A 21,055-nucleotide genomic window follows, 5' to 3' on the forward strand; every position below is an offset into this window, starting at 1 on the left:
TGTGGCTTCGCATATGTTCCCTATAAAATTCTACACCGTTTTGCAATCTGCACCAAATGTTGCGCAGTCACATGTTAGACCCTCCAGACATTACTGGCTACATGACATTTGTACACCCCACCCCTTTCCCTGGATTTCAGCAAAATTCAAAATGTGTTTGTGGGTTTGTGGCATGGCAAAGCGTTGTTCCTTCTGCAATTCCACACCGTTTCACCAATCTGCACCATATTTTGCACAGTTACCTATACCTATGAGGGAATGAAAGCCCGGGCAATGCCGGGCACATCAGCTAGTTCTCAATAAGCAAGGAACATTTGAAACATGTTGTACACTGTGAATTTAACTTATCAACCAAACAATTCTGAGAACGAATATTAAAAGGGTATCAAACTTATTTGATGACTGCTCTTTTACATGTTCTACATGTAATTCTAAGTGTGGCGTAATGAAAATACAAATCTCTCCAGATAATGATAGATTCAATCTTCTTCAAATGATCAGTTATAGATGTACAGTCTTAGTTCTCTATTCTTCTTTGCTTTTCCTTGTGAACATTTTATATGTAAACAAATTCACAATTAAAAAAAGTAATGTCTACAGAATGAGGTAGGGTAGCTCAAGTGGTTGCCTTACAAATATCCTGGATCGCCATGTGCCACTGGAAAGCTACGGATGCTGCATCCCCCCCCTGACTAAGTGACCGTGTAACCTCTTGGGTGTAATCCTTTTCTGTAATGTGTATGCTTCCAGAGTAGTTGGAACCACCCACCACGCTATAGAGGATTTGGACAGTGCTCAACTCGGCGTTGACCCCCTATTAATGACAAATAGTTACGTTCCTTTGCGTAGATTCTTTGTTCTGGCCAAATAGACTTGTAATACCCATGCGATGTCCAAAATCTGCAGTGCCTGTTCGGCCTACTTACTTGGGAATGGAAAGAAAACAGGCAGTGAAAACTCCTCATGTACGTGTCTATCTTTGGCAGGAACCCCAGCTTTGTTGCCATTACCACTTTGTCGCTATGGAAAATTATACAGGGTCATCTGCAGATAATGCCTGTAATTCTGATATCCTTTGTGCAGAGGTTACCAGCACCAGGAATGCCATTTTCAGGGTTACCCACTTTAAGTCAGTTGAAGTCAGTGGCTCAAAAGGTTTGTGTACGAGTGCGATTAACAACATGTTCATGTCCCACGCAGTATGTTCCCTTAGCATTGGTGGATACAGCTTCAACAGCCCATTGAAATGCTTGTTTACTAAGGGATTTGCCATGTATGCAACCTTCCGCCTTGTAATTAGAAATTAATCTATCGCCTCCAAGAATGTTTTACGTGATTGTACCGACACCCTGCTAGATCACTGATGAATGGCAGAACATTATTCTGTGTTAAGAACAGCTGATGAGAACACTCATCAGTACTGGTGACTAACCCTGTAGTAAAAACTACTGTTCAAATTACTTATGTAACATCATATTGTCAAAAAGCAAATACAACAAAGTAAGGTAAGCAATCTTCTTGGTGACAATCTTTAAGAGCAGACTTCTTTACAACCGAAGGAGCAGAGACTGAAACCGATGCATTTCGGATGACAAGTCCATCCTGAGAGCTATCCCTGCTTGTGATTACACCATCATCACCACTAAAGATCTGTCCGTAGATATGTATACCTCAACATTAATAAAGAGTCGAATTTATTTATTTATTTAGCAATTTATATAGAGCAACAAGTCTGAAGGCATCTAGCCGCTGTTCTTGGCAATAAAGAAAAGTGGTGATACAAGTTCCATACCGGCGCATAAAGGCTACACAGATAAGCAAGATACAAGGTTACCTGGTTACACAGGTTACATAAGATACGTTCGTTGTTTAGTTACTTAAGCTTACTAGGGGACAGAGTTACAGGTAAAAGACGGCAAATACAGTAGTTCTTTAGTTGCTTAGGTAAGGTGGTGCTCAGTAGATTGTGGCTTAGTTAAGGAATACGTTTGTGCAGTTATTTTTGTAACTCCTGTGTGAATAGCCACGTTAAGGTGTTATTGTAAGGTCCAGTAAGAGGTTTCCAACCTTAGAGCTACAGGTAAGTTGTTCCATAATTTGTCTGCTACCACTGGGAAGCTGCTGCCGCCTGCATTCAGCAGCGGAATCGTGCGGTGATGAGGCAGTGCTTAGGCTGATCGCGTAGGTCTCGCGCATAGTCTTTTGGTATCTGGAGTACTGTAAGTCTGGACAATTCTTGGAAAAGCAAATGTGTTCCTCCAAAATATAAAATTCTATGTTGAAAACCCTTTACACACTTGCCTCTTGCATGGTTCCCTGATTTCATTACCTGGGTGTGTAGTCCTGTGCTTTCTGATGGTCCCAGGCATAATCCTGTGTATTCGGCCTGTGGCTCCTTTTGTGCACAATGTGGTGGGTCAGAAGAAGGAGCCGGACACATTAAGGACATTATGCAAAAAGTACCAAAGTAAAAATGTCCTCAGTCCAAACCTAACCCTACCACTAGTTTAACCAACTTAAGTTCAGCCAAGAGAAGGATTTTCTTCTCCTAGGCTTCTCATAGATTCTGATAGTTTCTGTATGTAAATGTCTCTCTCTTACACTTTAGTTTCTTAACACAATCGTCTTTGGTAAGCTCTGGACATCTCCTCCATGAGCTCTTGTAGCTCTTGTAAACCACTTCTGGGCCTGATGCTCTCTTTGCTGTTATGTTGTTTACAGCTTGTTTCTCATGCTCTTGTCTTCACTTATGACCCTTTCACAGTCTCTCAACTCATCCTTATATCGTATTCCTCAGAAGCCGTGATTGGGCTTTGCTCTATCCACTTTTTGTCTATTTGTTCATAAGACATTTTCTCTTTTTCCCAGGATAATTGGTTCCAGTCCCTCTTTATTCTCCTCACAGGATTATTTGTTACTTGCTTTATGAGCCTTTCACAGTTTTGTTACTCATATCTCGTCTTTATGACTTGGATGAGTTGCACTCTTCATGTATTCATGTCCCGGCGGCCTCCCGCTTTTCCTGTTCTCCCAGTTACCTTCATCTGCGTAAAAGAATGTTGCAGGGCTCGGCATGTGCTCCGGTATTCTTCTCTGTTGTCGGTTTTCCTGTTCTCGATTTTTGGCTGCATCTCGTTCTCTGCTTCCTCTCAGGCTGCATCCGTCTATGGGCACAGGCGACAGGGAGCTCCTCACGCTCCCAGCTATGATGGTAGCAGCGTCTGTCAACTGGCATCTCACCCACCACAAGGCATTTGTGGTCATGCCAGCTCCTGGATACTTCTCTCTTCTTGGGCAGTGGTTTCCCCATTGCTGTTCATGCAGGGGCCTCCTGGCATCTCACTGTGGTATTCCACGCAGATTTCAAAGTCAGGGGCTCCGTGGCTTGTCTCTGCTCCGCCCCTCCAAGGCAGGATCACGTCAGGGGGCTTCCCTGCGTACCATACTCTCTCCTCCTTCCATCACTTGTCTCAGTTAAAATCCAAGTCTATTCTTAAAGAGACATCCTATTTCCTTTTTCTAACAGGATCACTTCAGCATTGCCTGCAGCCAAATATAAAACATGTACATTCCTCTTTCCAGCGAGCAGTACCATATATGGCGATCTGTTGGGCAATCTAGGGAGTTCCTCATTGGAACAGGAGTTCTTGTCCCCCAAGGGTGGAGTCACTCCCAGTGAGGTACCACTTGTCCATACCCCTAGGCAGGATATTGCAGAGCGGGCTAACCTCCCTTGCTTCAAAGGGGGTGTCTCCGCCTTGGGGAGAAAGGAAGAATACCCGCAATTTGTCTCAACAACTAGCCTCTGTAAGGTCCATATGTTAGATGCTGTTTTGAATGGTTCCTAGACATAAAATCGAAATCAATAAAATCGAAAGTCAAAATGTCGAAAAAATAATCTCGAAAAAAAAAAAGTCAAATTTTTTTTAATACGTTTTTTATTCGAAATGGGGGGGTTCCCCCCCAGCCCCCCTTTTTTTCTATTTTTTTTTATTTTACCCCTTTTACTTACCAAACCCAAAAAAATATATATAAATAATAAAAAAACAAATTCGACTTTTTTTTTTTCGACATTATTGATTCGACTTTTTTGTCATTCGACTTTATTTTTTCGATATTATGACTGGACACCGTTTTGTTTTGAATGTCTGCTTTATTACAGCCATTGGTGAGAGTCCTTGTCCCTCCTGTGTCTCGTACTGGTGCGGGCACAAGATAATTTCGATTGCGTTTAACTGATAGGAACATGCTCCCTCGAATGCTTGTGCCGTTGGATACGGTCATGCAGTGCTGGTCTTCCCCCTCTGACACCATTGGGCCAATAGTTCTTTGGTCTGGGGGGTCGCAACAGTTCCTTTTAGAACCTCTGGCCCAAGTCTAGTATGCATAGCTGATGCAGATGGGAAAGGGTCTTCCAGACACCTCACATGTGGAACGGTACCTCAGAGTATCGCCCCCATTGGGTGTCCTCTAATAGAAATGCATTTGCTTGCCTTAAATCTTGATTCGATTAAATCCTCAACTTCGTCATTGAGCCATCTGCCGAAAGCTGTTTCCCACTGTGCATGACTATATCGGAATGCCCAACACGTGAGAGAGTGGCACGCGTCACAGATGCACCACACATGCCCCTCCCTAAACAAAAGAAACCAAAGGCCTGTGTGTCCATGGAAGAAAAACTCTCTGGGTACTCACTGTAGCAATGGAAGCTGTTGGGCATGTGCAGAGGAGGTATTAGTGACGTTTTTCGCGCACCAGGGTGCAGCTGCTAGCGCAACGCTTCGTCCCATCCCATCCGGTGGGGGAAAAGGGATTGACGGTTGGGCAGGGCGCATCAAGGGAGGTACCACACGGGGCATGCACAGGGTGCACCAGTGCAGAAAATTCGATGAGGCTGCTTTGCAACATGCTCCAATCCTGTACCTGTTCTGAGGGAGGTGCCATTAGTATGGATGAAAGGGGACGGGACGCAAGAGTACCTCAGAAATCCTACTATGTGTAATGCTGCAGGCCCTGCTTATGTTTGGAGGTGCAATAAGTCTCACAGTTAGTTTGTGTGTGAAAGTCCCCTGGGGACATCTAGTGCGCTGCCCAAGGGGGCTGGGTGCTTTCCCCAAGCTCCTGGAAGATGGGCATGGGGTGGTATGGGGCAGATCCCTCGGTCACCCTCACCTCCTCATTCACTCCCCGTCATGCACTCCAGGGAAAGGGACGGTCACGTAAGTCCCCTTTAAAACACAGCCCTTTAAAAGAGAGAGTCCCTGCACCAGGGAAGCCAGCACACCAGGGAATCAGTAACAATATGTTCTCCCCATTCCTAAAAGAAGGTATTTCATTTATCCCCAACATAGGGAAACTCCCAAACATTTTCTCTTTCAGAGACCTGAACCCGGCAATAAAAAAAAACCTCCATAGTAAGGGAGTTAATTTCCCCTAAAAATGGAAAATAACCACAAGATTAAACACCATAGGGACCCTTCTGAACTGTAAAGCACTCCCTCAGCGGGCCCGCTCAGACATAAGATACACAGTCCATGTTATTTGGCACTACCCAGGAGCCCAGCCTACACACCTGTGGCAGACTACTTTTGCTCACAATTACCACCTCTCGAGACTGAGCGGACATCAGAGACACACAACATTTTCTTGTGACGCTCAGCCAATGAGCCTGTACGAACATGGGATGCTTGCAGCGTTTCCTTCAGACACTCGCACAGCAGGCCCATTGTTCTCCATAGCATGGATTTTGCTTCCCGGAAGAGAAGGCACAGTCAGCGCAAGCCAGCAAACACACACCAAATTCAGAAGTGATTTACCTGCTCTTACATTCATGTGAAACACTAGGGCAATACACTGAGGAACCCAAGGCTGACATGTGCAAGGGAATAACATCCAAAATGGTGGATCTGCCTTTTAAAGGCTTGGCCCAGCTCCAAAGGCCCAGAGCACACACAGGTTAGGCAATAAGCCTCAGCCAATCAGAATCTCTCACTCATGTATATCCTTTAAGCATATAGCCACACAATGCCAAACTCCAGAGGAGAAATTAATGGGCTATATAAGCACAGAGATTCAGTAAAGCAGGGGTGGTGTTTGTAGAAGGAGGTGGAGAAAGGAGTTTGTAGGAAGTTGTCAGGATCCATCCCTGGAAGATATGGCAAAAGTGGAAGTTTTCGCCGCGGAGAACCTGCACTTAGCAGTCTAGTCCTCATCCAACATGGCTGCCGTTATTATTTAAGCAAGCTCCGCCCACCTCCCGGCGCGTTGTATCTGTATTGCTACTCCTAGTTGATACCAGCGCTCAGCCAAATTACTCTGTTTCGCTCTCTCTGAGTCCCTCCTGTTGTGCTACTCATACCCGCTCGTCTTACCTCTGTTTTTTCTTTTCTGCCTTTCACTACTCCCTTGTTCCGTTCTCGGCACTTCTCCGCCACTCCTTTTCAGACTTTCCCTTTTACTTAGGCATCTTGCCTTTCGTACTAGCGGTTCGCCGCCTACCTCGCGTATCTTCGTGTTCCTCTCTGTGCCTTCGTGGATCCAACCGTTTCTGGTAAGTAGGGACTTCTTTACTTCTCCCTCTTTTCCTACCTTTCCCTCTCGACTCGGTCCGATTCCCCATTCCGGACTCTTCCTCCTTTCTCACTTCCTCCATTGCTGCTCATTGCTGCTACCTCGCCTCTTCGGATTGGTGCCGGCCTCCTTTTCCTCGAGACACCTTCACTTCGGAGGATTGAACCAACTTGCTCGATCCACTCTTATCTTGGCTTCGTTACGGATCTCTCGATACCACATAAATCATTGGAGTTAATACCATCTCGGAAAGGCTACACAGGGTTTTTTCACCGTCCATCGGTTTTTCCCTGTCGCGGGGCTTTGGCTCCTCGGGGCCCCCCAAGACAGGTTCCACCTCCTGTCGAGGTGGCCTCCGAGGGAGCCAGACCCTACTTGCATGACAGGAGGTCCAGAGACAAGTCTACAAGGGAAGATACCAGAACCCTTCGAAGATCCTCCAAACACGCCAAGGACAAGCAAGAGGAAGCCTCAGGTGAGGAGAAGGGTGGTAAAGGTGAACATTCTGACAGAATACAACGCCCAGACAGAATCATGGCTTCCCTTGAACAATATCAGGAACTGGTGGCAGCATTGCAGGGACTAACTCTAGAAGTCCAATCCTTGAAAACCGAAAATGCCGCCCTATGCCAACAAGTGGTCCTACATAGGGACGACCAAGGAGACCTACCACCCATGCCTTTATCCTTCGGAAAGTATGATGGCTATCCAGGCGGTCTAAAGGAGTACCTAGACGCCTGCCACGTATATTTTGCCTTTCGTCCCCACGCCTTTGAAACAGCCAGAACGAAAGTGGGGTTTCTCATAGCTAATCTCACCGGAAATGCATTGGCCTGGGCCACCCCGTTGGTAACAACAAATGATCCTGCACTGGCTAATTATGACTCTTTTGTGGACCTTTTCAAGGCCAGATTTGATCGTCCAGAGGTTTTGTACACCTCTTTCGAAGCAATACTAGATGTAGAACAAGGTAACACCGATGTACAGACCTACATTTCTCGTTTCCTGAGACTGGTGGCGAAAACAGATTGGCCAGAATCCGCCAAACAGACGATCTTTCGGAGGGGACTTAAGGATGAGTTGAAGGATGAGTTAGCCCGAGTAGCTCGACCTCCGTCCTTTCAAGATCTCATGTCACTCACTCTCCAATTAGAGTATCGTCTTAACGAACGCCGCCTGGAAAGGAGAAGACCTCGTCTTAGTCAGCCTTCATCCAGCCCAGCTCCTCACCCTTCGAGGGAACCGTCCACCCGAGAGGAACCTATGCAGATAGGAGCAACCCGAGGCCCTCTCACACCTGCAGAACGCAAGAGACGCAGGGATTCAGGTCTCTGTATGTATTGCGGCTCTTCAAAACACCTGCTCAGAGATTGTCCAGAAGTACCTCCAAGAAGGAAGGAAAACTTCCACCCTCGGTCCTTTGCAAGGGAGGTCTCGGGGGGACAAGATACAGTCCTTGCAACCTTACCAGACCAACAGAATTAAGTGAGGATAATAGCCTGATGGTATTTCGAGTCAAACTTTGGACATCCAAGACTTCATGTGTGGAAGTCTTAGCCATGCTGGACTGCGGTGCCGCAGGGAACTTTATGGACGAAGGATGGGCCCGAGAACAACAGATCCCCTTTAAGCAGAAGGATAAGCCCATTCCAGTAGAAGGAGTGGATGGGACCCCCCTGTCCTCAGGCCCAATCCAATCCGAGACGATACCTTTACGTTTGGATTTGGGTGAGCATCAGGAACTGTTAGTATTCGATCTCATTAGAGCAGCCCACTTTCCCTTAGTGATAGGAATACCCTGGCTAAGAAGACATAATCCCCAAATAAACTGGACTACCAACTGTGTGCGTTTTGATTCTTCCTACTGTGAACAGCACTGTCAATCTGCCATTCGGGTCAAAGGAAAGGACAGGAACAACGGATCTCCTCTACTTAGGGTGGTCTCATCTGTTCCCCGTCAGTACCAAGAATATGCTGAGGTCTTTGAAGACACTACACCCAAACTCCTACCACCTCATCGGCCAGAGGATTGTGCCATAGAACTCACCCCGGAGTCGGCTGTCCCATTTGGCAGGATGTTTCCCCTATCTCTTTCCGAAAGACAGGCCTTAAGAAAATATCTAGATGACAACCTGCAGAATGGTCTAGTACAGGAATCAAGGTCTTCAGGGGGGGCTTCACTGTTTTTCATTCCAAAAAAGGACACCACCGAACTACGTCCCTGCATAGACTATAGAGGGTTGAATCGGATCACAATCCGTGATCGCTACCCTATGCCACTCATAAGGGACATCCTGGAAGCAGTGAGAGGATCCTCTTACTTCACCAAATTGGACCTCAGGGGAGCCTACCATCTCCTCAGAGTAAGGAGAGGTGACGAGTGGAAGACCGCATTTCGGACCCCATTCGGATTATATGAATACAGAGTTATGCCCTTCGGTCTGGTGAATGCCCCTGCAGTCTTTCAGAGGTTTATCGACAAGATTTTCTCCGACATGTTGTTTGTCTCGGTGGTCGTTTATTTAGACGACATATTGATCTATTCTCAAGAACTACTGGAACATCGTGAACAAGTCAAAAAGGTGTTACATCGACTCCGAGCAAATCACCTCCTGGTAAAACCAGAAAAGTGCCAGTTTGAAGTGACCTCTGTCTCTTATCTAGGTTATGTCCTCTCGAAGGAAGGGATCAGGATGGAACCCGGAAAGATAAAGGCGATCCTAGACTGGAAGGAGCCAAGAAGTGTCAAAGAGATCCAATCTTTCTTAGGTTTGGCAAATTTCTATCGCCAATTTATCCCCAAATTTTCTAACTTGATGCTACCCATTACAGGTCTCCTTAAAAAAGGGGTCCAGTACGCCTTTGGAGCAGAACAGAAAGGAGCCTTCTTACAGCTCAAGGAACTGTTTACCTCCGCTCCCATACTGGTACAACCAGATCAAACAAGACCATTTATAATGGAAACTGATGCCTCGGGGGGAGCAGTGGGAGCCATTCTGTTGCAAAAGGCAGAAGACGGTCTCACGCATCCAGTAGCGTATTATTCTAAGACCTTGACAAAGAGCGAACGAAATTACTCTGTCTTAGAAAGAGAATTACTGGCCATCAAACTGGCATGCCAAGAGTGGAGACACTTATTACAAGGAGCAGCACACCCATTTCAGGTACGAACTGATCATCGTAACCTTAGAGTTTTACAGCAGATGGAGTGTACCAATGCCCGACATGCTCGGTGGGCATATTTCTTCTCCCAATATGACTTCAACATCACCTATTTACCAGGATCAGAGAATAAGATGGCAGATGCCCTCTCCAGATGTCCAGGAGAAGAAACTGACCACAATCAAGAGCATGATCTCTTATTTCCCAACCTAAAGATCACGGCAGGTGTCTCTCTCTTTTTGCAAGAACTTACCTCCCAATACGATGCGCTATCAACCATACCAACCACTGTCAATCTGGCTGATGACGGTTTGTACTACCATGGTACTGGGTTGTTTCTCCCATCCAAAGGACTTCAGGAGCAGATCCTCTCCTGGTGTCATGATACCCCCCTGGCTGGACACCCCGGTATCAAGAAGACTCAAGATCTCATAGGTCGAAGGTTTTGGTGGCCAGAACTCCACAAGGATGTGGAGAGATATGTCTCGTCCTGCCCGATTTGTGCTACCAATAAATACCAAACAGGCAAACCGTTGGGCGAACTGCAACAACCTACCTTACCCACCCAACCTTGGGAACATGTGTCTACGGATTTTATTGTCGATCTCCCAAAATCAGAAGGAATGACCGCAATCATGGTAACTATTGACTCATACAGTAAACTGGCCCACTTCTCAGCATTGGAAGGTCTTCCGTCAGCTCCAAAGACTGCTTCAGTCTTCCTCCGGGATATTGTAAGTTTGCATGGCCTACCTCGTACCATAGTATCAGACAGAGGTACCCAATTTACCTCTAGATTCTGGACTTTGTTATGTCAACAGTTGGGGATTCACAGAGCACTATCGTCAGGATTTCACCCACAGAGTAACGGGCAGACAGAGAGACTTAATGCCGGACTTGAGCAGTACTTAAGATGTTTTTGCAGCAACAGACAGGAGAACTGGTCTTCCTACCTCGCGCAAGCCGAGTTCGCCTATAACAACAACTACCACACCTCGACTAAGATGAGCCCTTTCTATTGCACTTATGGTTACCATCCTCAGCAGATGCCTTGGTCTGGAATGCAGTCCACCAAATCACCTGCCATAGATGACCGGTTATCAGAACTAAAGAAGGTACATAAGTTGGCAAAAGAAGCATTAGAGGATAGCCGACTAGCACAAAAGAAGTGGGCCGACAGAAGCAGAAGACCCAACCCAGATTGGAAGTCCGGACAGAGGGTCTGGTTGTCCACAAGATATTTACCCAAGTGGATACACACCGGCAAATTTGCTCCACGATATCTGGGTCCTTATCCTATTGTGAGACAAATAAACCCAGTCGCCTACGAAATCCGCATGCCAAAGAAACTCCAGAGAGTACACCCTGTTTTCCACACATCACTGCTTAAAGAATATAAGGTGGATCCTTTCTCACGAAAGTTTCAGAAGACCAGGACTCCGTCCACAGTAGAACCACAAGAATATGAAGTGGAATACCTAGTGGATTCCCGGTATTATCAAGGCAGTCTCCAATATCTTGTCCATTGGAAGGGTTTCTCCACTGAAGAAAGAACCTGGGAACCCAGACACCACCTGCATGCTCCAAGATTACTGAGAGAGATTCACCTGAGATACCCGGGAAAACCTGGGGGCTTTCGGAGGGAGAAGGGTTATACTGTCAGGATCCATCCCTGGAAGATATGGCAAAAGTGGAAGTTTTCGCCGCGGAGAACCTGCACTTAGCAGTCCAGTCCTCATCCAACATGGCTGCCGTTATTATTTAAGCAAGCTCCGCCCACCTCCCGGCGCGTTGTATCTGTATTGCTACTCCTAGTTGATACCAGCGCTCAGCCAAATTACTCTGTTTCGCTCTCTCTGAGTCCCTCCTGTTGTGCTACTCATACCCGCTCGTCTTACCTCTGTTTTTTCTTTTCTGCCTTTCACTACTCCCTTGTTCCGTTCTCGGCACTTCTCCGCCACTCCTTTTCAGACTTTCCCTTTTACTTAGGCATCTTGCCTTTCGTACTAGCGGTTCGCCGCCTACCTCGCGTATCTTCGTGTTCCTCTCTGTGCCTTCGTGGATCCAACCGTTTCTGGTAAGTAGGGACTTCTTTACTTCTCCCTCTTTTCCTACCTTTCCCTCTCGACTCGGTCCGATTCCCCATTCCGGACTCTTCCTCCTTTCTCACTTCCTCCATTGCTGCTCATTGCTGCTACCTCGCCTCTTCGGATTGGTGCCGGCCTCCTTTTCCTCGAGACACCTTCACTTCGGAGGATTGAACCAACTTGCTCGATCCACTCTTATCTTGGCTTCGTTCCGGATCTCTCGATACCACATAAATCATTGGAGTTAATACCATCTCGGAAAGGCTACACAGGGTTTTTTCACCGTCCATCGGTTTTTCCCTGTCGCGGGGCTTTGGCTCCTCGGGGCCCCCCAAGACAGGTTCCACCTCCTGTCGAGGTGGCCTCCGAGGGAGCCAGACCCTACTTGCATGACAGGAGGTCCAGAGACAAGTCTACAAGGGAAGATACCAGAACCCTTCGAAGATCCTCCAAACACGCCAAGGACAAGCAAGAGGAAGCCTCAGGTGAGGAGAAGGGTGGTAAAGGTGAACATTCTGACAGAAGTGGGAGAGCATTCACAGAGCTTGGAGGAGGATGGACAGAGTTTGGAGGCTGTTGTAGCATGAGCAAGTGGACCAACATTGAGAGGTAGTAGGAGGAGATCATCGACAAGAGGCAGGAAACCTCCAACCGGTTCGGAATATCAGGAGGATGGTGGTGGTTGGAGACAGCAGAAGGAAAGTGGAAAATATATCAGGAGATTAGCTGGGAAGATTTGAAAGGTGAAAGAGTGCCCACTCGTTCCAAGTCAAGGTGTAGGGATGAGACCCCAGTCGTAAAAGGGTCATGCCCACCCTGGGAGGAGGAACAAGCATGTGGCAGGCCATCAATTAGGTTCAGGAGCAGTGTGGTGTGAAAAGAAAGGTCAGCATCCCATGAGAGGGAGGCGTTGAAACCCTCATGAGGACATCTGTGGAGGATGGGGACAATAAACCCATCCGACTCTGTCTCCGCTTGGAAGCTGTAGGTCATGAAGGAGACATCCATAAGAACTTCCAGGCCCAGTGGAGAAGGTTGAATCCCACTGGCAACTGGAGATAAGGTAGATAAAGTTCAGAGAGACTGTGAATGATGGGGCAGAACCCCAAATCTTCTGAACTTTAAAGAAAACCTGACACTCCCAGAACCTTTAACAAGAAACTTTTCTGACACCTTAAGTTTTGAGTTTGCCCTGTATGTTCAACACAATTGCCTTGTACATAACACAATAGAGACAGTGCTGATTTAACATCAACACTGGACGGGAAGCATGGAGGACCTCACTTGTTCACTGAGCGTGTAAGATGAAATAAGAGGAATGTTTCTTGACTTGACATATAACCATGAATAAACGTCCTGTCAAACCAGTTAAATAACTCTCCATCACTGGAACGTCACTGAGGTAGACATACCAGGCACAGAAAAGGAAGAAAGAGCAAGCACCTCAACTTTTGTACACCTCAGCTGTAGGTCAAAGGTATTTTGTGTGGTTACAATATGAGAATGCTCTGAAGGCATCATGAGGCAATACAGAGAAAACAGATTCAAAGTTCAAATAAAAAGTCTTTATTAACTCAAATGTCAGTATGGTGCAAGGCCTAGCTTGCCATATACTAAGATGGGATTTCCCTACCTAAATAAACTAAAGATAGTCTGAGTCAGTAAGTTCAACTTAAAGGTCTGTCTGTGTCCAAAACCTATACTTCACAACTAAAGCGAACAATGTGTAGGGATGTCAGTAACCAACAAAGCAGTGTTCAAACTAATGTTCTGAGCTTCTTCCAGCTCCAGGCTAGCTTCAGGTCCCCTTCCCCAAGTTCAAGACAGTTCCAACAAAATAAACTTGCGGTTTCCTTCACCAAGTTCAACACGGTTCCACCAAATTATCTTGGTGCTCTCTTCCCCAAGCTCAACACAGTTCCACAAAATGGTTTCGGTCTTCCCTTCCCCATGTAGACAGCTCTTCAGGCATACAATGCACAGTCTAATCAACGTATGTAGTTTGCCTCTTCTTTCTATCACTTGAACAAATTTAGGCCGACCAACATCAGCTTCTTGACTTCTCTTGGTTTACTCCAATGAAGGGTTCCTCAGTCTAGGCACAATTGTCGGACCACATGGTCCACCCATCACAGGTCACGCAACCAACAACCCTTGGCAGTTAATTCTCTAACACAGGCTTCCTTTCTGCATCTTTGTTCTAAGTCCACTTATTCGTCTCATTCACTTTAATTTATCAACATGTGATTCTCACACACTTTCCTTCATGGTAATTCTCTTGGATAAAACATTAGCTTTCACTCTATCCAATAGTGCTTGGTTTCTCACTCGTTTCACTTTGTGTGCAAATGCTGTATCTTTAAATTAATTTAGTTCGCAAATGCTCATCACTTTCTGCTTCATTCATGCGATTTTCTCATATCTTTGTCTTCAGTGCAGCATTCAAAACTTATTTTGTGCGTGTTAACTTGTTTGGTATTCAATATTTCATATTCGGGTCTCCCAACCCATTTATCAGTATTCAAAAAATCATTATGTGCTTGGCAATGTGTTTGGTATTCAATAATTCAATATGCGGTCTCCAGACGACTTTAACATGTGTTCTTGCTTGAAGAGCATTCACCGTTGCCCACACCATGCCCGTGGAGCACCCCGGCCTCAGTGAACCTTCCATGTCAATCACCGGTGTGCAGCCGCTCCTCCGGGTGCTCTGGCTTTGCTTCTGGGTTCTCACTCACTCCTCTCACTCCAGAGGAACACACACGAGCAACGCTCGCTCTCTCCAGCTCTTCCTGCAGATGTCGGCAGCATCCCTGTGTTCCCCAGTCCCAACGGGGAACACCAGGCAATGGGTGCTGCATAATTCCAGACCTTCTCGTGGCCCGCAATGGCCCCAGCATCTTCCTGGCTTCTCTACGGTCGGCTTCCTTTTCACTGCCTTGCCTTGCTTTCCAGCCCAGCTGGTTCTCTTTCCTGCTACTCTGCCTCCTTGTATACACCGGCAGCCAGTTAACAGGTTGCAGGTGTGAACACTTAGTTTCAATTGCCTGACCATAGTTATTGGGACATGCCTGATACTCACAACACTTGTCAGGCCTCTTCCTTGTACCAGAGTGGTGAAATGACCTGTTATTGTGCACTACTTTTAGTCGCTTCTTCCTCGTCCCAGTATTATAATGGGCTGAATTAGGGAAAATGGGGGAAGATAGTTTACAACAGCCTATAAAGGCAGGGGAGGGTAAGTCCGGTTCTCACTAGAAAAGGGGGGATACCATGTCTCGCCTGCGCATATCCTCTCCCCAATTCACAAGGACCTTCCACCCAGGTGATCCTCCCTTGCATCTCCACCCCCAGGGTCAAGATCCAAAAGCGATAGCCTTTCTCTGGCCACCTGAGAAGAGGCTCCAAGGGGAGTAGGCATGAGAATACCCTCAGATTTCTCACAACGCAGAAACAAGCATTCTTTAATCCACTTTTTTGGAAGAAAGTAATTGAAGAACTGAAGGTCAAGTATGGAAGTCAACCTTCCCATTATCTGCAATATAGTCGCAATAAGAGAAAACTCCAGCAGTGTTGCCATGGTTCCAAAATATCTGAATCTCCAGAAGAAACTTCAGTGACACCAGATAAGTAAAGGGGGAGGAATCTGCATGAAATGGCGAATGGGAGGAAGCATACATTCCCAATCAACTACAGACACAACTTAAGAGTTCCTGAAAGATTGTCCTTAAAACTCAAATGAAAAGGAACGCTCAGCTACCAAAGGAGTGGGGTGGTCCATGATCACTTGGATTGTAAGGTCAATTTTGCTTCACTTGTTCTGTGGAAACAGTGGAGGTAAATATTACCTTTGGGAAATATAGATATTTTTATATCTGCCAAATTGATACCCTATAATGTCTAAGATAGTAGATAGAAAAGCCACAAACTCCTTCTGAGGTGCTAACATTCTTTTTTATGTAGTATGAGATGAACACAGCACTGTATAAATCCCAATAAACACAAATGCACAACGATTTCAATTAGAAAGCCACATCCTGGATAGATTAAATGCAGAGGGTAGACCATTCTCTGCGGAAGCCCCTCAATTAAAGAACTGTCTCCCTTTACCCACTCATGCACTTACTAAACATCTTTTCAGAAGAACTTCAAGACCTTTCTCTTCTCCCGTTAAAAATTCCATAGATCTGGACATGTTAAGTGTCAGAGCCAAGAGACCCCAGGATTATTAGCTTTCTATCAAACTAAATCAAGGTGCAGCATATTGCTGAAGTTAAAGGGAAAATCCTACCTTTTTTGAAAAAGCCATCTCAATGTCATCAATTGAATATTCTTCCACATTAAACTCAGCAGTTGAAGATGGTGGACGCCAAATATGTTGTTTCTGGATTTCTTGCTGTGTTGCTTCCCAATTCAGGGCTAATAGGAAAAATTGCACTTTAGGAAGTGTTCAATTATCAACTTTATCTTTCTCGTCACAGTAATTCAACACATTTTATAGATGTTCTTTGATAACTTACCCGATACACAATGAAGGATTGTAGCTCATTATTTAAAGCTTTCATTGGAGAAAATCACCAATAAAATGAGGTTCTGCACACTTGGTGAAAGCAGGCAAAGCATTTAGAAAATGTTTAGCATGCACCAATCCTCCAAAGCAGTTTGACAGATTTACACCTATTCAGTTACCCGAGCTATCACATAATGCCCTTTTAATTCAGTGCAAATCTCAAATAAAGCATTATTGTAGCCTTTACTAAAATGTATGGGCCAGAAAGTACATTATAGTAATTACCTGTGTAAAAAGGAGACTCTACTATTCTTAGTGACCAATATGGGTAAAGGGTTATTTATTTAAAGCAGGAGCATTGAGAATGTCTGTATACTCAAAAGGGGGATGGTTGAAAGCCTCAACTTATGCCTTGTAAGCCTTTTAAAAATTCCAATTTAAATTTCTTCCCAGTATTACATTTTATATTTATAAAAGAATAGGTAAAATTACTATTTATTTTGCATTAAACGTTCATTCAATTTTCTTGGTTTGACTTTGCTTACCAACAACAAAATCTGCTTTGGAAAAAGAAAAAAAAAAAAAGTATACAGGATTCTAGCAGCAGTGGCAGCAGTGGCAGCAGTGGCAGAACAGCTTCTCCATCTACTAGTAGTGACATATCTGCTGGAAAAGGCACCAGCAAAACTTCTAATTGTGTGCCAACTGTTTTAGGACTGTTTTAGGACTTGGGCGATGAGCGGCTCTAAAACAAGGTCAGCAGGCTAAAATACATGTTTTTATGAGGAATTGACAGAGATCCACATAACCCAATTTGGTGAGGAAGACGGCCAGCATTGGCAACTGGTAACAGGTGATCCAGCATCCCAGCAGCTGATGTAGAAAAGGGTAGAGGGGCCAGAATTAAAAAAAGAGAACAAGAGAGAGACATGTCGTCTGTCTGTTATTGTGATTCCATGAAACCAGCAGACCAGTGTTCTGTTCGCTGGCCAGCTAACCTCTACCTACAAGAAACTCGAGCTATCTTCAACAATTGTCAGATACAGTTACTGAAACAACCAAGGAAGATGAAAATACCAGTGCCTACTTTTATCTGGCTGCAAACGCCTTGGCCAATTGCCTTAAGATTGGGCACACATACAGGTTTATAATAAAACTGCATGAAACATCACACCCTCACAATCTCTTTAACAGCATCAGCAATTAGAAGTTTAAGAGGTTCAGTCCTTCAACTTTCTAGCCATGCAAATCCACTGACATTACACACAATCCAATTATTTCACTAGGTCACTTTCCATGTGTGGTCGGAGACATTTCTAGGATATGTTGAATGAGTATTCCAGGTTTGTGGCTTTTTTAATGTATTTATATGTGTGGTTGTATATAATGTTTACCATGCCTAGCAAGTTTGTGTCAGAAAAAGCCTGGCTCTCCTCTTACCTCTCCAACCGATCCTTTACTGTCTCCTGGGGCGGCCGCACCTCCTCCAACTTCCCCCTGAACTATGGCGTTCCCCAGGGTTCCGTACTCAGACCTTTCCTTTTCCCCCTCTACCTCCCTTCTCGCCCCGTCATCTCTTCTTTCGGCATCTCCCACCACTTCTACACAGACGATACCCAACTCTTTCTCTCCTTCTCTTCCTCACCTCTGACCTCCACCACACTCTCTCCTCCTGCCTTATGGCCATAAAAAATTGGATGTCATCCCATTTTCTTTCCCTCAACACTGACAAGACTGAAGTGCTTTTCTTCCCTCCTTACACTCACTTTCCCCTCCTCCCTTCATCCACTTCCTCCCTCCAAACTCCCCATCTCGACCCACGGCAGCAACCTTGGCCTCCATATTGACTCCTCCCTCTCGCCTTCTCCAACCACATCTCTCTAACCTCTCGTGCCTGTCCGCACCACCTCTTCAAGATCTGTAAGATCTGCTCCTCCCTCACCTTTCATGCTTCTAAACTCCTAATCTCCTCCCTTATTTTCTCCCTTCTCTTCTACTGCTCCTCTCTTCTCTTTGGACTCCCTGTCTCTCACCCGACTCCCCTAAAATCCATCTACCACTCCTCTATCCACACTATGTCTTCTTGGCCCTCTAATTCTACCTCACTCTCTCAACTCGGCTGGCTCCCCCTTCCTCTCGCAATTGAAATTTCAATTCCTCTGCCTTGTCTACAAATCGCTCCACGACCTCGCCCTCCCTATCTTACCTCTCTCCTCTCATTTTACTCTCCCTCCTGCTCTCTCCGCTCAGCTGATCTCTACCTTCTCACTGTACCCCCAGGCCCTTGTGCCTCCTCGCGCTTCCACTCCTTCCAACTCTTGGCCCCCCTCCACTGGAACTCCCTACCTTTCTCCATCCACTCCACCCCTACCTACCCATCTTTCCGCTCCTCCCTGAATGCCCTTCTTTTCCACTCCCCCCTGACTCTCCTTCCCTACCTCTCGCCCCCTCACACCCCTGCCCCCCCCCTTTCTTTATCCTCCTTACCCCTCCTCCCAATGACCTCAAATTGGATACTGTAACCACCTTAGTGCGTAGGAGGTCACCCGGGGGCCCCCCCTTCCCCTCCCTCCTTTGAGAACATTGTTCTAAATACTGTACCACTGGTTTGTTTCATGTTTGTAAATTATGCTTCATTCATTACTGTACCTGTTGTTATTCTGTAAAGCGCTTTGTTGTAAAGCGCTATATAAACTCAATAAACAAACAATTTGGTGATGTTCACTCATTCAATTTAACTTATAAGTTCAAAATATAGCCACCCTGAATCACATCATATAAGCAATCACCGGGATCCATACAAGATGCAAGAGACTGAGAGCGTAACGCGTCCCTAGCAACAGAACACGTAGCGCGCATGCGCGACACGACGTATTATGTGAATACAACTTTACAGTCGGTTTCTGATTTTTACAAAGTTCTTCTTACTGCGCCACTAATTGCAGCACTGCACATGGGTTGAGCGGTACCTGAATACCAAGTTTGAGGCTTGATTCAAGCTAGATGGAATTTGGGACTTGTTGTCCCACACCAAGATGGCGCCCCGCGCGAGGACGCGTCTGCGCGTCGCTCCCATGGCAACGCATTTAGCTTGGGAGTGCCGTGCAGCGCGCCTGTGCGAGCTGCTGCCTTTTCGTTTTCTCGCTTTGGCGTATGGCGAGTGATCCGCTCCTTGTAAGCAGCTTCACTTTTACTGAATGATGTTCACGATTGTCGTGTGATCACAACGAATAGTCTCCATCTTTGTACAGCACTTGGTGCTGAAATTACAGTTTACGCCCTCTACTCGGGACACTGACTCTCTGAGTTGTTTCACCTGAAGCCTTGGTTAATGTAAATTTCACGTTATTTGACATTGATAACACTGCTATCTTGTGACTGGGTGAGTAACCACATTTTAAAGTATGAGTATCTCTTTAATAGTGGTTGACGCACAGGGTTCAACTCTTACAAACTGCATTTCATGTTATTTCAATCATACAGGTGATTATGATTTGATCCTGCTTCTCAAGAAGAGCAGGTCAGTGTACTTCCGTTTATAGGAGTTAAATGATAGATTCCTCCAATACGCACTAGACCTAATTAGTGTATCCTTATACTTTGTAGGAATTGCAACTGAACTTTGATGAAACTAAAACACGTCCTGCCCTGAAGATGGATTCTCATTAATCCGAAACGTGTAGGCACTGATTACCTTAAAGGAGTGTCTTTAGGAATCCTGAGCAGAGTGAATGTAACTGCTCAGTAGCAGGGTAACACAAAGGTGGTGACTACCCTGCATATGTATTACTGTACCATTGGTACCGTGTAAATGTACACTACATATATGTGCTCTTTCCTTAAACTAAACAGGTTTTGTTTGAGTATTGTGTTCAGCTCAAATTTAATTTTGTCCTTTGTTTTTTGAAGTATTGACCTGTACAAACTGACCTGTGAATGCAATCAGTGTTAACACTCCTATGGAGTAGTATGCTATAGATTAAATTGATTATGTTCTGTTATATTGCCTACTGGGTCTACTTTATATCGGTCTACTCTCAGCCTGATGTTTTCTTGTCTGTAGATTTACAGATTGACAGAGCCCCAGATAGACTGTCAGCCTTTTGAATACTAGATAAATCTAATCACAAATTGGTAACAATTAACTTGACTTTCATCCTTGTACATCTAACACTCCTAACTTGGAGTCTTTAGTGTATACAAGGTTTAACTTCCACTTGGGACTAGTTCCTGTTAGGAGTGCAGCAGAGGGTTACCGACTAGCAACAGTCGGTGTGTGTTTTCTGCTTTAGTTTTGCTGAACCTCGAGTGGCCTCGAGTTTCTCCCTCCTGCACCTGAAATATAACGTACTACAATCATATACACGATCGAAGACCCTTTTTGGGCTACTTAACTTTGTTTTGAACTTTATTTATTCTTTGGAGTGCCTCTCAACCCAGCTCTTTTCTTCGCAACTTGTGTATTTTGAACATGTGCAGTAAAAAAGGACTTGCTGAACTTATTGCCTAAATTAACATTTTTCGAATACAGAAAAAGAACTGTCTCCAGAGACAATAGACAATCCATTGTGCAGACAAAGGACGACACATTGTTCCAGTACCTGCAACTGACAAGCAGAGACAGCAGAATCCAGAGATATTGTTGCATAGAATGTATTAAACGTTAGTCTTCTTTTTTGAATGATAGAGATGGGAAATCAAAACAATAGCATTGTCCTCCCTCAGG

General features: G+C 45.4%; 1 protein-coding gene across 2 annotated transcripts in view; it reads right to left on the bottom strand.

Moving 5' to 3' along the window:
- EFCAB6 (EF-hand calcium binding domain 6) overlaps nt 1-21,055 on the bottom strand; it is a 1,227,964-nt gene that overhangs the window by 930,365 nt on the left and 276,544 nt on the right. For both annotated transcript variants that reach the window (XM_069628134.1, XM_069628133.1), the window contains exon 8: nt 16,111-16,238. In XM_069628134.1, coding sequence (XP_069484235.1) covers nt 16,111-16,238 — 128 coding nt within the window. The remainder of the gene's footprint in view (nt 1-16,110; nt 16,239-21,055) is intronic.

The sequence above is a fragment of the Ambystoma mexicanum genome, chromosome 12 (assembly GCF_040938575.1).
Source record: "Ambystoma mexicanum isolate Mex_15411 chromosome 12, UKY_AmexF1_1, whole genome shotgun sequence".
Classification (NCBI taxonomy): domain Eukaryota; kingdom Metazoa; phylum Chordata; class Amphibia; order Caudata; family Ambystomatidae; genus Ambystoma; species Ambystoma mexicanum.